At 42.8% G+C, this 16,870-nt stretch overlaps 1 protein-coding gene across 8 annotated transcripts in view; it reads right to left on the bottom strand.

Moving 5' to 3' along the window:
* The window catches only part of cadps2 (Ca++-dependent secretion activator 2), a 274,943-nt gene that overhangs the window by 84,267 nt on the left and 173,806 nt on the right, over positions 1-16,870 (bottom strand). For 5 of the 8 annotated variants that reach the window (XM_024382391.2, XM_024382574.2, XM_024382104.2 and 2 more), the window contains exons 18-19: positions 9,141-9,149; positions 2,211-2,367 (exon numbers count right to left, since the gene is read on the bottom strand). In XM_024382391.2, the coding sequence (XP_024238159.1) occupies positions 2,211-2,367; positions 9,141-9,149 (166 nt within the window). The remainder of the gene's footprint in view (positions 1-2,210; positions 2,368-9,140; positions 9,150-16,870) is intronic. The other 3 variants (XM_024382279.2, XM_042296697.1, XM_024382445.2) reach the window with 1 other exon arrangement.

The raw sequence follows: 16,870 nt of genomic DNA, 5'->3' as shown, positions 1-16,870 counted from the left end.
CTTTTCACCTTTCTGTACATGTTTATTATTATTCGCATATGTAAAAAAATATATATTTGTTTTTGAGGCAAGTATCAGACAACCGCATTTGACAACAGGAGATTCTGAATGATGTCGGAACTGTCGGGGGACAAATCCTAAAAGGCAGACTTGACCTTGCAGGTCTATAGCTAAGCAACTATGAAAAAATAAACTCAAGTGGAATTGCAGCCTTTTTTCTTTTATCCTAACAATATCATCAGCTTAGACATTTTACAACTATTTTATCTCATTCACGAAATGCATCATTACTCAAAAACAGGGTCCTCATCTGCAGTAAGTCAAAACGAAAATGTTACTCATTACGTTACTCTTCAAATCCAATAATTGTTATGACAGTTGGAATAATTGCAAGATTAATGGAGAATGGTAATAACAGAAAATGGAGGGAAAAAAACAATAATGATATTTTGCCTACTCCTTACATAATTAGAATTGTATTTTTCAATGTAATTGCCCTTGAGCTGCCTGTCTTTCTGCTCTAGGTGAGGCTTACATAGACAATGTAAAACAACACTTCAGATGTAGCCAACTTTCACTTGGCAATGAAACAAAGGCTCAGAGCTAAGAGTGGATAAGGAAGAAGAGAGACAGTATGAGAGAGAGAGAGTGGGAGAGAGAGAGTTTGATAGTACACACAAGGGCAAACACCTGGATGCCACACAGACTTTACACTCATGGAATTAAAATAAGTATTACACATGGTGGAAGCAGGTCAATAGTACTGAGCGATTAACAGAACATGTCAGTTACATTTTTTGAAATCCATTTTGTTCGTTTTTTCCTATGAGCTCAATGAGCAGTTTCTCTAGAGATAAATGAGATCACACCCAAACTGTGCAATGTAATAGGGAGTTGTAATTTCCAACAGGCCAGAATTATACATAATTTAGCGCAGAAAACATGTTAATTAACTACAGTGACCATAATCCATTGTGCGGGTCGACACGGAGAGAAAAGACAGAAGACACACGATCGAGAGGGATAGTGAGCAGTTGCTTCGCAAAGGTATATCTACCTGAAAATACATGATCAACGTGATTGATAGTTGGCATTCAGCAGTCATAAAAGTATGCCTTATTAACTTTGAAGAACTAATAAAATAGTGATTTTGTAATACAGCATAAACAGCAGCTCTATAGAGATGAGACGATGACTAGACAAATAAAGTCATCAAATAAAACAAATGTAATATACCCAACAACTTCAATATTTTATTCAAGTAAAGTGAATAAATTATGGTCAATAGTAATGGGCAGTCACTACCATCATGGGACTTTCATTAATTGTTTTATTCTGTGTTGTATCAGCATTCAACCCAAATAATGCATAGTGCATTTAATGTTTAAAAAATAATTGAAATGTAAATCCATTATAAAAAAAAAATGTATAATTGAACCGGAATGACCTCAAAAAGCACTAATTGCTCAGCACTACAGGGCAAATAATTAGAACTAAATGAGACAAATGTTATCAGAGTAACCATTGCATGTTTACGAGTGGCCAGGTATGTTGGAAAAAATGGAAAACTACAAGCCTTTGTTCCCTGATCAGTGAGCAAAGAAATCCAAATGGAGGACAGCCTGGTGAGACAGGTGCCTCAAACCGTACTAATACTCTCCTGTCTGTGTGATACTGCTCCTCGCATTACAGGAGGTGACAGGTAGAGTCTTTAGCTGACAGATGACAGCCCCCTGACTTTACCATGGTGTTTCGACATCCGTTACTATTGTTTTATCTGCTTTTCATTTCTCACCGTTACCTCAGTGATGTTAATTATTGTGAAGCCCACGCAAGGGCGGGAGCTCTAAGCACAGTTAATAACTTCTCCTAACGAGTCTTGTTTTGCACCGCTGGTGTTAATTAGGACTCTTAGTGGCATGAACATGCTACGATAAATACGGGATGTGTTTTGAAGACAGCTCAGGACGTGGAGGTGCCGTAGGCCATGCTTTAAATAGGGACAGGGACAAAATGGAGTGTCAGGTGACAAAAGAACTAGAGGGAACACTACAGGGAAATACGCCACTCACAGTTACTGAACTGGAAGTTGTTGAACTGTGCTCATGAATCAGTGATGCGTTGTAGGCTACACTTTAAATCAGTTTTAGGAGGTTAAGCATAGGGTCAGAGGTACAAGAAGGGGGACACAGGGAGAACTGAGAACTCACGGTCACAACGCAGGAAGTTGTTAAGCAGCTGGAATAAGGGAAAGCTGTCCCATGAGTCAACGGGCTGGACTTGTAGGGCACCATCCATGTCGACGGTGTAGAGAGACAGGAAGGTCTCTGCGTGCTCCGCCATCATCTCCGGCCACCACGAGAATGCCTAGAAAAGAGCGGGAAGGAGAGAGAGCAGAGGGAAGGAGATAGCGAGAAAGAGAACAAAAAATAAACAAAAGGGGGAGAAGGCAAAATAAATAAAATAATACATTAAAAAAGGCCAAGTCATCACAAACCACTATCTCTAGTTTACTCTGGTGAAGAATAGTTGGACATACAATGTAAAATGACACAATCAGAGCAAGATGGAAAGAAGTGACAGATGGATAGAGAAAAGACTGCTCTGAAAAATAAGATTTAAAAAAAATCAAAACAATCTAATGAATGAAACCAAGAGAGAAACAGCAAAATGGGTGATGGGTAGCATAAAGAAGGGACCTTGAGCGCACAATGGACTCCAACACTAAAAAAGATGAATCACATATTGGTTATTACATTATGCTTCCAATGTGGCGCTTCAATCTCCAAGGTGAGGCTATAAAAGGTTATTAAAAAGGCACAGACAGATATGTGTTTTTAACCTGCAATGTTCAAAGCGGAATAAATACAAAGCTCATCTGAGAACAGCAATAACTTATTATTTAGAGGTCATACTATCAGAAACAGTATCTATAAAAGCCCCCCAAAAAGTAATAGTGTGTGACTATATGGCCAGTTTATTAGGTGCACCCATCTAGTACCCGGTCGGGCACCCCTTTGCCTCCAGCACAGACTGAATTCCTCGGGGCATGGAAACATTGCTCATTTGGTATCAAGGGACCTAATGCGTGGCAATGAACATTCCCCACACCATAATATCACCAGCCTGTACGGTTGACACCAGGCAGGATGGGGCCATGGAATCATGCTGCTTAAGCCAAATCCTGACTCTGGAAACGGGATTCGTCAGACCAGGCAACGTTTTTCCACTCCTCAATTGTCCAGTGTTGGTGATCGCGTGTCCACTGGAGCGGCTTCCTCTTGTTTTTACCTGATAGGAGTGAAACTCGGTGTGGTCGTCTGCTGCAAAAGCCCATCTATGACAAGGACCAATGAGTTGTGCGTTCTGAGATGCCGTTCTGCACACCACTGTTGTATTGCGCCGTTATTTGCCAGTTTGTGGCCCGCCTGTTAGCTTACACAATTCTTGCCATTCTCCTTCAACCATGCTTCTTGACATTCTCCTTCGACCTCTCATCAACGAGCTGTTTTCGCCAACACAGGACTGCCGCTGACTGGATGTTTTTTGGATTGTCGCACAATTCTCGGTAAAAGCCCAGAAGGCCTAACCTTTCTGAGATACTGGAACAGGCACACCTGACACCGACAACGCCACGCTCAAAGTCTCTTAGGTCACTTGTTTTGCCCATTCCAACGTTCAAGCGAATAGTAACTGAATGCCTCGATACCAGTCTGCCTGTTTTATATAGCAAGCCACAGCCACATGTCTCACTGTAGGAACAAATATTTTTCATGAACCGGGATGGTGTACCTAATAAACTATAGTACAGTATGTCTGCATATGTTGGTGAGTTATCAAGAGTGGAGGTCAATTCCAATTAGACATGGAATTTCTCCAAAGCAATGTGATTAAATTCCTGAATGACTGGAATTGAACCCAATACTGGAATTGTTGGAGGGTCTCTAATGCCAGTCAGCTGCCTGTCCATTCAGCTGTCCATTCCCTTCAAATAATAAAAGATACTTTTCCTGCATAGGACACACATGTCATTTGCACTAGAGGTTTGATCTACACTGAACAAAAATAAACGCAACATGCAACAATTTCCAAGATTTTACTGAGTTACAGTTCATAAGGAAATCTGCCAATTGAAATATACTGAACAAAAATATAAACGCAACATGAAACGTGGGACCAACACTTTACATCAGCTGGAATAAAATATCCCAAAAATGTTCCATAAGCACAAAAAGTTTATTTCTCTCAAATTTTGTGCACAAATTTGTTTACATCCCTGTTAGTGAGCATTTCTCCTTTTCCCAGATAATTAATCCATCTGACAGGTATGGCATATATCAAGAAGCTGATTAAACAGCATGATCATTACACAGGTGCACCTTGTGCGGGGGACAATAAAATGCCACTAAAATGTGCAGTTTTGTCACAATGCCACAGATGTCTCACGTTTTGAGGGAGCGTGCAATTGGCATGCTGGATGCAGGAATGTCCACCAGAATGGTCAGATAATTGAATGCTCATTTCTCTACCATAAGCCACCTCCAACATCGTTTTAGAGAATTAGGCCGTACGTCCAAACAAGCCTCACAACAGCAAACCATGTGTGACTACGCCAACCCATGGCCTCCACATCTGGCTTCTTTACCTGCAGGAAAGTCTGGGACCAGCTGATGAAACTGTAGTATTTATGTCTGTAATAAGGCCCTTTGGTGGGGAAAAACTCATTCTGATTGGCTGAGCCTGGCTCGCCAGTGGTGGGCCTATGACCTCCCAGGCCTACCCATGGCTGCGCCCCTGCCCAGTCATGTGAAATCTATAGATTAGGGTCTAATTTATTTATTTAAATTTACAGATTTCCTTATATGAACTTTAACTCTGTAAAATCGTTGAATATTTGTTCAGTATAAAGGTATTAGGGCCCTAAATCTATGGATTGCACATGATCGGGAATACAGATATGCATCAGTTGGTGACAGATACATTGGATCAAAAAACCAGCCCATATCTGTTGTGACCACCATTTGCATCATGCAGTGTGACATCTCCTTCACAGAGTTGATCAAGCTGTTGATTGTGGTCTGTAGAATGTTGTCCCACTCCTCTTCAATGGCTGTGCGAAGTTGCTGGATATTTCCAGGAACTGGGACACTTTGTCGCACACGTCAATCCAGAGCATTCCAAACATGCTCAATTGTGACATGTCTGGTAAGTATGCAGGCCATGGAAGAACTGGGACATTTTCAGATTCCAGGAATTGGGTACAGATCCTTGCGGCATGGTGCCGTGCAGTATCATGCTGAAACATGAGGTGATGGCGGCAGATGAATGGCACAACAATGGGCCTCAGGATATCTCTGTGCATTCAAATTGTCATCTATAAAATGCAATTGTGTTCGTTGTCCCTAGATTACGCCTGCCCAATACGTTAACCCCACCCCCACGGAGCAGGCACTCTGTTCACAACGCCGACATCAGCAATCCGCTCGCCCACACAACGCCATACATGCTGTCTGCCATCTGCCCGGTACAGTTGGAACTGGGATTCATCCATGAAGAGCACACTTCTCCAGCTTGCCAGTGGCCATCAAAGGTGAGCATTTTCCCACTGAAGTCTGTTACGACACCAAACTGCAGTCAGGTCAAGACCCTGGTGAGGACGACAACCACGCAGATGAGCTTCCCTGAGACGGTATCTGACAGTTTGTGCAGAAATTCTTTGGTTGTGCAAACCCACAGTTTCATCAGCTGTCCAGGTGGCTATTCTCAGGATGATCCCGAAGGTGATGAAGCCATATGTGGAGGACCTGGTCTGGCTTGGTTATACCTGGTCTGGGGTTGAGAGGTCGGTTGGACATACTGTCAAATTCTCTATAACGACATTGGAGGCAGCTTAACGTTCAATTCTCTGGCAAGAGCTCTGGTGGACATTCCTGCAGTCAGCATGCCAATTACACACTCCCTCAAAACTTGAGACATCTGTGGCATTGTGTTGTCTGACAAAACAGCACATTTTAGAGTGTTCTTTCTAGTCCCCTGTACAAGTTGAACCTGTGTAAGGATCATGATGTTTAATCAGCTTCTTCATATGCCACACCTGCCAGGTGAATGGATTATCTTGGCAAAAAAATAAATGCTCACTAACAGGGATGTAAACACATTTCTGCACAACATTTTTGAGAAATAAGCTTTTTGTGTGTATGGGAAACTTCTGGGTTGTTTCATTTCAGCTCATGAAACAGGGACCAACACTTTCCATGTTGCTTTTATATACTTGTTCAGTGTATATCACACAAAAGAAGAAAAGGTTGAACAGATGGATGTGCACTCAAACTCTCTTTTCATGTCTTGGGACTAGCCATTATACATGTGCTGTAGTTACAAACCCAATAATTTACAGTGATTATTGAGTAAAATCTTTGCTGACTGGTCCTTGACTATGTGTCAATGTGTGTGTCAATGTGACTACAATGTGACTACATACCGGTATGTTTTGTTTGTGTCAATATTGTGTACGACACCATCTATAAAGGAAGTTAGTATAGGAGATTTTAGGTCATATCTACGAAGTTAGTATAGGAGATTTGAGGTCATATCCAGGAGGTTAGTATAGGAGATTTTAGGCCATAATGGAGCTTGACAAAGTCATGTTCTTGGTTCTGCAGAGCCTTGCGAAAGTATTCGGCCCCCTTGAACTTTGCGACCTTTTGCCACATTTCAGGTTTCAAACATAAATATATAAAACTGTATTTTTTTGTGAAGAATCAACAACAAGTGGGACACAATCATGAAGTGGAACGACATTTATTGGATATTTCAAACTTTTTTAACAAATCAAAAACTGAAAAATTGGGCGTGCAAAATTATTCAGCCCCTTTACTTTCAGTGCAGCAAACTCTCTCCAGAAGTTCAGTGAGGATCTCTGAATGATCCAATGTTGACCTAAATGACTAATGATGATAAATGCAATGCACCTGCACTGTGATAGTCTCAGAGGTCCGTTAAAAGCGCAGAGAGCATCATGAAGAACAAGGAACACACCAGGCAGGGCCGAGATACTGTTGTGAAGAAGTTTAAAGCCGGATTTGGATACAAAAAGATTCCCCAAGCTTTAAACATCCCAAGGAACACTGTGCAAGCGATAATATTGAAATGGAAGGAGTATCAGACCACTGCAAATCTACCAAGACCTGGCCGTCCCTCTAAACTTTCAGCTCATACAAGGAGAAGACTGATCAGAGATGCAGCCAAGAGGCCCATGATCACTCTGGATGAACTGCAGAGATCTACAGCTGAGGTGGGAGACTCTGTCCATAGGACAACAATCAGTCATATATTGCACAAATCTGGCCTTTATGGAAGAGTGGCAAGAAGAAAGCTATTTCTTAAAGATTTCCATAAAAAGTGTTGTTTAAAGTTTGCCACAAGCCACCTGGGAGACACACCAAACATGTGGAAGAAGGTGCTCTGGTCAGATGAAACCAAAATTGAACTTTTTGGCAACAATGCAAAACGTTATGTTTGGCGTAAAAGCAACACAGCTCATCACCCTGAACACACCATCCCCACTGTCAAACATGGTGGTGGCAGCATCATGGTTTGGGCCTGCTTTTCTTCAGCAGGGATAGGGAAGATGGTTAAAATGGATGGGAAGATGGATGGAGCCAAATACAGGACCATTCTGGAAGAAAAGCTGATGGAGTCTGCAAAAGACCTGAGACTGGGACGGAGATTTGTCTTCCAACAAGACAATGATCCAAAACATAAAGCAAAATCTACAATGGAATGGTTCAAAAATAAACATATCCAGGTGTTAGAATGGCCAAGTTAAAGTCCAGACCTGAATCCAATCGAGAATCTGTGGAAAGAACTGAAAACTGCTGTTCACAAATGCTCTTCATCCAACCTCACTGAGATCGAGCTGTTTTGCAAGGAGGAATGGGAAAAAAATTCAGTCTCTCGATGTGCAAAACTGATAGAGACATACCCCAAGCGACTTACAGCTGTAATCGCAGCAAAAGGTGGCGCTACAAAGTATTAACTTAAGGGGGCTGAATAATTTTGCACGCCCAATTTTTCAGTTTTTGATTTGTTAAAAAAGTTTGAAATATCCAATAAATGTCATTCCACTTCATGACTGTGTCCCACTTGTTGTTGATTCTTCACAAAAAAATACAGTTTTATATCTTTATGTTTGAAGCCTGAAATGTGGCAAAAGGTCGCAAAGTTCAAGGGGGCCGAATACTTTCGCAAGGCACTGTAAGTCAATGGGACATTTAGCAGGGCTGCAGTTGCTTTTCATGACTCCATTGTCTACGTGCCCACCCAAAAGAGATGCTTCCTACCCTACTCAGTGGTCGCCATGTGAGGAGAGAGAAAAGTGGGGGGGAGGGACAGATTGATTGAAGGTCGTTGTTCCTGTGTTCGTGTCCGTGTGAGTCCATCTGTCTGTGTGTGTGTGTCCGTCTGTATGTGTCCATCTGTGTGTGTTAGTGGGCGCTTGCGGCAGATAAAACACTAGGCTGGCGATCAGAGAAGGTGTATGTCCCATCGCTATACCTGGCCTTGAGGGCCGTTGTCATCATCCTTTTCAGATGTGCCTTTTCAGCTCTCTGTGCAAATCAACACAATTAAAAAGTGCCTCTGCGCCACACGATTCGTTACCTATCGCCAACCCCCTCAATTCACACCAACAGGCGTCCTCACATAACTGCAGGAATGAACTCATAAAATGCTGTCTCTAAGTGAGATTCAGAGAAAGATGGAGGAATACAAATGTATATGACTTTGCAAGGGCAAACAATACAAATGCATGTCAAGAAACACTGAATTGTAGCAACATCTGGGTACAATAATCCCTCCAAAACCTGAATCCTTAGATACCCAAAGGGCATAATTTGGTATCATGGGAAACAAATTTTCAGCAGTCCACCAGGACCACAACCTGTCGTGGATCCACCACATTGCACCTTAATGACTGTTGATGACTCAGTATTAACCATCTCCTCAATGAAAACCATGAACAGAGCTTGACAGGGTATGAGTGAAGAGTGGTATACTGTATGACTGACAGATGTTGACAGGCTTTGGGACGAAACACTATTTGATGGACATGACACACACACAGCTAGAGAAACACTTACCTCTCTTCCCTTTCCAATTCATATCAGAAGTAGAGGGAAAGTGAAAGACAGAAAATAGAGAAAGTGAGGGTCTCTTAACATTTTTCACTTGGTATAAAATACTAAAAAGGGTCATTTGATTTCCACACATGCTGAAAACATGGAAACTATTATACATTTGACAGCGTGTTGGATGCGCTAACGTGACCGTCCTCCCGCTAAAACTCCAGCGCCAGCCTCCAACTACAAAAGGACCATGTCTCATTTGTGGTGATGAGAGCCACAGATTTGCAGCCACTTATAAATAGCGCTGTCACTTAGAAACAAATGTCTGAAGCCACACTGCCACTTATTAGACAATTACAGTGCATGACTTTTTCCACATTTTGTTATGTTACAGCCTGATTCTCAAATTGATTAAAGTGTATTTTCCCACCAAATCAATCTACACACAATCCCCATAACGACATGGCAAAAACAGGCTTTTAGACATTTAAAAAAAATTGTACATAACTATTCAGACCCTTTACCTTCGGCAGCGATTACAGCATCAAGTCTTCTTGGGTATGACACCACAAGCTGGACACACCTGTATTTGGCGAGTTTCTACAATTCTTCTCTGCAGATCCTCTCAAGCTCTGTCAGGTTAGATGGGGAGCGTCGCTGCACAGCTATTTTCAGGTCTCTCCAGATATGTTAGATTGGGTATAATTCCGGGCTCTGGCTGGGCCACTCAAGGACATTCAGAGACTTGTCCCGAAGCTACTCCTGCGTTGTCTTGGCTGTGTGCTTAGGGTCATTGTCCAGTTGGAAGTTAAACCTTCGCCCCAGTCTGAGGTACCGAGTGCTCTGGAGCAGGTTTTCATCAAGAATCTCTCTGTACTTTGCTCTGTTCATCTTTCCCTCGATACCGAATAGTCTCCCAGGCCCTGCTGCTGAAAAACATCCCCACAGCATGATGCTGCCACCACCATGCTTCAATGTAGGGATGGGTGCCAGGTTTTCAGACATGACGCTTGGCATTCAAGGCAAAGAGTTTAATCTTGGTTTCATCAGACCAGAGAATCATGTTTTTCATGGTCTGAGAGACTTTAGGTGCGTTTTGGCAAACTCCAAGCGGGCTGTCATGTGCCTTTTACTGAAGAGTGGCTTCCGTTTGGCCACTACCATAAATGCCTGATTGGTGGAGTGCTGTAGAGATGGTTGTCCATCTGGAAGGTTCTCCCATCTCCACAGAGGAACTCTGGAGCTCTGTCAGAGTGACCATGGGGTTCTTGGTCACCTCCCTGACCAAGGCCCTTCTCCTCTGATTGCTCAGTTTGGCCAGGCGGCCAGAGTCTTGGTGGTTCCAAACTTCTTCCATTTAAGACAGATGGAGGCCACTGTGTTCTTGGGGACCTTCAATGCTGCAGACATTTTTTGGTACCCTTCCCCACGTGTGCCTCGATACAATCCTGTCTGAGCTCTACGGACAATTCCTTCGACCTCATGGCTTGGTTTTTGCTCTGACATTGTTGTAACTTTAATGGGTTACAGAGTTAATGTTTAAGTTAATTCATTGAGCTGTATCTAAAGATATTTTCTTTACAGTTATTTACATATGTAATTGTATTAGAATTTGTGTGTTGGAGATTGAGAGAACTACATACATATTTTGTTGTATTGGTTAGTATTGAATTATGCTTTTGACCGCAAGTTCCAGAATGCCTTGATGAATGGAAAGTGACTGAGATCGTCAGTTTCCTACAGAAGGAGGTTCAGAGCAGGGAGAGAGCACTACAAATGACAAGATCATGCAACCAACAGAAAGAGAGCAAATCATGGAACAAGTCATACTCCTCCAATTAAATGAAAACAAGAAGACCCAACATGCCATCTGCTGCTGCACTGCATACAGCCAGCCAGAAGGAACAAAACAGTCTATTCTGTGACAGTGCAGACCACAAATCAGAAAACTGCCCTGACCACAATATTTCTACACGCAAAGAGAAACTAAAGAACATGGGAAGATGCTTTGTATGTTTAGGACAGAAACACAAAATTCTGTAAAGTCAAAGATGTGTCATGTGCAACATGTGGAAGCAGACATCACATTGCGGTGTGTACCAGTAAGAGGAGTGAGGTGCAACCCCCTACTGTTTCTACTGTTTTTAACTCCCTTCACCATCAGGATCAGGTGCATGTTCCAGGAAATGTGGGAGAGGGGACTCAGCTGGGATGAAGAATTACCACCTGATCTGACACGAGAATGGCAACAGTGGTGTTCAGAACTACCCCAGTTACACCAGCTCACCATACCAAGGTGGTACAGAACAGACATGCGGCCACAGAATAGCCACACCCTGAAACTACACGTGTTCTGTGATGCAAGTGAAAGGGCTTACAGTGCAGTAGCTTACTTGCAAGACAGGGAAACAACAAGTCTAGTTGCATCCAAGTCCAGGGTAGCCCCACTCAAGAAAATGACGCTGCCACGCCTGGAGCTCATGAGCGCTGTGATTGGAGCGAGACTAGCAAACAACCTGATGACCAAACTGAAAATGGAAGAAAAACAGATCAAAATGTGGACAGACTCGATGATCGTGCTGCATTGGATTTGCAGCTCAACTCAGAAACAGAAACAGTTTGTTGCGAACAGAGTGACGGAGATCCAGTCCTTGACCAATGGTCACATATTGAAGGGAAAACTAATCCAGCTGACCTCCCTACCAGAGGACAAACTGTTCGAAACTTGACACAGAGTGAGCTATGGTGGAATGGACCCAGAATTCTGATATCACCCAATCATTCCGAGGAGACTGTTGATAACAAGGTTCCAGAAGAGGTCAATACAGAACTCAAGTCCAGTTGCCAGGTTACTGTACAACTCGCAGCAAACAGCACAGACATCACTGAATCTGTGTTGGAGCTTGAAAGGTAAAGCAAACTGAAAAGTGTTCAGAGTCACCGCCTGGATAAAGAGATTCATAGCCAATGCTTGTACAACCATAAAGATGCAAGGTGAACTGACTGCTGACGAACTGTTCGATGCAGAAAAATACTGGATTAAGGTAACACAACAACAGAGTTTTGGACAGGAGATCAAACTACTGAAGGCAGGAAAAAGCCTAAACAATGACTGTAAAATCAGAGAACTGAAACCGTTCCTGGACGAACACGAACTACTCAGAGAGCAGCACCCATGGGTTCTGCCCAACAAAAACAGATACTCAGAAATGCTGATACAGTACCACCATGAGAAGGTGATGCATTCTGGAGCAAGAGACACTAGTACAAATCAGAGAGCGATACTGGATCTTGCGTGCTAGGCAGCTAGTCAAGAGCACAGGGGCAAGATGTATAGGGTGCAAGAAATTCAAGGCAAGGGCCGGACAGCAGGTCACTGCGCCTTTACCAAAAGACAGAATAACTGAATCGCCACCATTCGAAGTCACAGGTGTGGATTTTGCAGGACCGCTCTATGTGAAAGAAAATGGTTCTGTGAAGAAGTCATACATTGCACTGTTCACTCGTGCTGTAACCAGAGCAGTGCATTTGGAACTGGTCTCAGATCAATCAACAGAGACATTCATATTTCTAAAAAAAATATTCATCTCAAGGAGAGGATTATGCAAGGTAATCTACTTAGACAATGCAAAAATGTTCACGAGAGCTGATCAGGGCTTGAAAGAGCTGTGGAAGGCAATTGAAGAGCCCCAAATCTTGGCATTCTTCTCAGAAAGGGGCATCACCTGGAGGTTCATCGTCGTGCGTGCAGCCTGGTGAGGCGGATTCTGGGAAAGACGTCAGGTCAGTGAAAAGGTTCTTGGGAGAGCTTCACTCAACTTTGAAGAAATGTGCACGGTCCTGACAGAGGTTGAAGCTATCCTAAATTCTAGGCCTCTGACCTTCGTGCACAATGAAGTGGATGAACCACAACCCCTGACCCAGCACATTTCCTGGTGGGTAAAAGACTAACCTCTTTGCCTCCAAAGCCATTTCCAGCTGACACTCAGCACCCAATGCTAAACAAGAAGGAAATGACACGCAAATGGAAGTACAGGCAGAGACTTGTGGCTAGCTTCTGGAACAGTTGGCGAAGAGACTACTTGCTGGATCTAAAGTCAGCACACCGCTGTGACACACCACAGCCCACCCAACTGAAAGCGAGTGACGTTGTACTCATTGGAGAAGATAACACACCCAGACAAACCCGGAAACTAGGAAAGACGATCAATGGAAACAGGATGCAACTGTGCTCATTTTTGCTTTGTCATTTTGGGGGTATTGTGTGTAGATTGATGAGGGAAACAATTAATTTAATCAATTTTAGAATAAGTCTGTAACGTAAAACAAATGGTGGAAAAAGTCAAGGGGTCTGAATACATCCTGAATTCACTGTATATGTGTTGTTTGTGGATGTCTCAACACCTACGATTGAGCAGTTTTACACTGTACCATAAGAGCGACCTGTGCGTATGAGCTGTGGGCGTTGTTTTCATCTCTGCCCGCCAAAACTTTACTACAGTGTTGGCACTTGATGTGTCATCTTCCACATTGGAGCACAGCTGCCAACACAGACCCAGGATAGAAACAAACAGCTCTACCCTCTCAAAAAGTGCAGTGTATAAATTCAGAACATCTGCTGTTTCAGCCACTGCCTATCACCAAGGGAGTACCCCAAGGCTTGATCCTAGGCCCCACGCGCTTCTTAAATTACACCAACAACATATCTCAGGCAGTAGGAATCTCTCATCCATTTATATACAGATGATAAAATCTCATACTCAGCTGACCCCACCCTGGATTTTGTGTTAAAAGCTATACAGCAAAATTTTCTTAGTGTCCAACAATCTTTCTCTGCCCTTAACATTGTTCTGAACACCTCCAAAACAAAGTTAATGTGGTTTGGTAAGAAGAATGACCCTCTTCCCACCGGTGTGATTACTACTTCTGAGGGTTTAGAGCTTGAGGTAGTCACCTGATACAAGTACGGCTAGACGGTAAAACATCCTTCTCCCAGCACATATCAAAGTTAGATCTAGACTTGGTTTCCTCTATTGTATTTATTCCTCTTTCACCCCAGCTGCCAAAGTAACCCTGATTCAGATGACCATCCTACCCATGCTAGATTACGGAGACGTAATTTATAGATCGCTCTCGAGCAACGAGATGTTCTTTACCATTCGGCCATCAGATTTGCCACTAATGCTCTTAAAAAAACCCTCTTAGGTCTCACTCCCCCATATCTGAGATTCCTACTGCAGCAGCCTGCAGCCTGCACCTAACCTGCCAAAATGGTTACCGCGCCATAGCACTCACATCGGTAGCCATGAAGTGCTTTGAAAGGCTGGTCATGGCTCACAACACCATCATCCTTGAAAGCCTAAACCCACACCAATTTGCATACCACCCCAACAGATGCACAAACGATGCAATCTCAATCCACACTGCCCTTTCCCAACTGGACAAAAGGAACACCTATGTGAGAATGCTGTTCATTGACACAGCTCAGCGTTCAACACCATAGTGCCCAGTGCCCACAAAGCTCATCACTAAGCTAAGGACCTTGGGACTAAACACATCCCTCTGCAACAACACATCTGCCACGATGATCCTCAACACTGGGGCCCCTCAGGGGTGAGTGCTTAGTCCCCTCCTGTACTCCCTGTTAACCCACGACTGCGTGGTCAAAAGCGACTCCAACAACATCATTAAGTTTGCTGACGATAGAACAGTATAGGCCTATAGGCTGTCTCACCGACAACGATGAGACAGCCTATAGGGAGGTGGTCAGAGACCTGGCAGTGTGGTGCCAGGACAACAACCTCTCCCTCAATGTGAGCAAGACAAAGGAGCTGATGGACTACAGGAGAAGGTGGGCTAAACAGGCCCCCATTAACATCAATGGGGCTGTAGTGAAGCGTGTCGAGAGTTAAGTTCCTTGTTGTCCTCATCACCAATGAACTATCATGGTCCAAACACACCAAGACAGTTGTGAAGAGGGCACAACAACACATTTTTCCCCTCAGGAAAAATATTTGGCATGGGTCCCCAGATCCTCAAAAATGTCTACAGCTGCACCATTGAGAGCATCCTGACCGGTTGCATCACCGCCTGGTATTGTAACTGCTCGGCATCTGACCGTAAGGCACTACAGAGGGTAGTGCGTACAGGCCAGTACATCACTGGGGCCAAGCTTCCAGCCATCCAGGACCTATATAATAGGTGGTGTCAGAGAAAGGCCCAAAGAATTGTCAAAGACTCCAGTCACCCAAGTCATAGACTGTTCTCTCTGCTACCGCACGGCAAGCAGTACCGGAGCGCCAAATCCAGGACCAAAAGGCTCCTTAACAGCTCCTACCCCCAATCCATAAGACAGCTGAACAATTAATCAAATGGCCACCCGGACTACTTACAATGACCCCCACCCCCCCAATTAGTTTCTTCACTGCTGCCACGTGCTGTCTATTATCTACGCAGTCACTTTACCCATACCTACAAATGACCTCGACTAGCCTGTACCCCCGCACATTGTACCGGCACCCCCTGTATATAGCCTCGCTATTGTTATTTATTTTGTGTTACTTTTTATTATTTTTTACTTTAGTTTAATTTGTAAATATTTTCTTAACTCTTTCTTGAACTGTATTGTTGGTTAAGGGCTTGTAAGTAAGTATCTCACAGTAAGGTCTACACTAATTGTATTCGGCGCATGTGACATTTTTTATTTGATTTTAAAAAAACGAAAAAACCTTTCAAGTTAAATATTTATCTATGACAAGAGTTAAGTTGTGGTTTTGAGGAGGAATATACTGATAGCAATAAAGGTATTCTGAAATCTTGAAAGGCACGCTTTGCTAAGATTAGTGACATTTGCATGATTAGTGACAGTTTTCATGAAGGAAATACTGCAACTATTCTTAAAATACTTTATTTCTGATCTGTATATGTTTTGTGACTTAGAACACTGTACTCAATCACAGTATTCTAAGTGTTGTGATGTAACAGCTCTGTGCACATCAGGGTTGGGGTCAATACGGAATTTCTGAATTTAACATTTTAATTGACCACATCTCATAGGAAGCAGAATTGGAATTGAAGTAGAATTTTACTCAAAGCTATTCAACTGAGTCTCATTCATTTGACAAATATTTTATCAAAAGGATGTCACATCATTAATACAAAGAATACACATACCATTTCAAATATTAGTTTGATTATAACTCAAAGATGTCAAACAGTATTTTTACTTCATCATGAGATGTTCGATTGTTCCCTTCCATACTGCACTGTTTGATCTAATGCATTCTAGGAAAAAATAAATACATCTGATTGAAAAACATACCTAAATGTAATGCAAACTCTAGAATTATTTTGTATTTTTAAAATGTAACTATTATTTAACTAGGTAAGTCAATTAAGAACAAATTCCTATTTACAATGACGGCCTACCTCGGCCAAACCCGGACGAAGCTGGGCCAATTGTGCGCCGCCCTATGAAGCTCCCACTCACGGCCGGATGTGATACAGCCTGGAATTGAACCAGGGACTATAGTGATGCCTCTTGCACTGAGATACAGTGCCTTAGACTGCTGTGCCACTCAGGATGCCCTTCTAGCCAATCAGAAACAAGTATTTAACAATGCTGTGGTATATTAACTATTAATGACAACCCACAACATGATCTTAGAATATTTCCAGAATCATGAAGAGAATGAGTGTTTCATGAAAATGAAATGTTTCAACCTTATGCTACATATGGTGGTGGT

This window comes from Oncorhynchus tshawytscha, linkage group LG01 (assembly GCF_018296145.1).
Source record: "Oncorhynchus tshawytscha isolate Ot180627B linkage group LG01, Otsh_v2.0, whole genome shotgun sequence".
Lineage (NCBI taxonomy): Eukaryota > Metazoa > Chordata > Actinopteri > Salmoniformes > Salmonidae > Oncorhynchus > Oncorhynchus tshawytscha.
The sequence above is the reverse complement of the archived record's forward strand: the minus strand, read 5'-3'. Positions and strand labels throughout refer to the sequence as shown.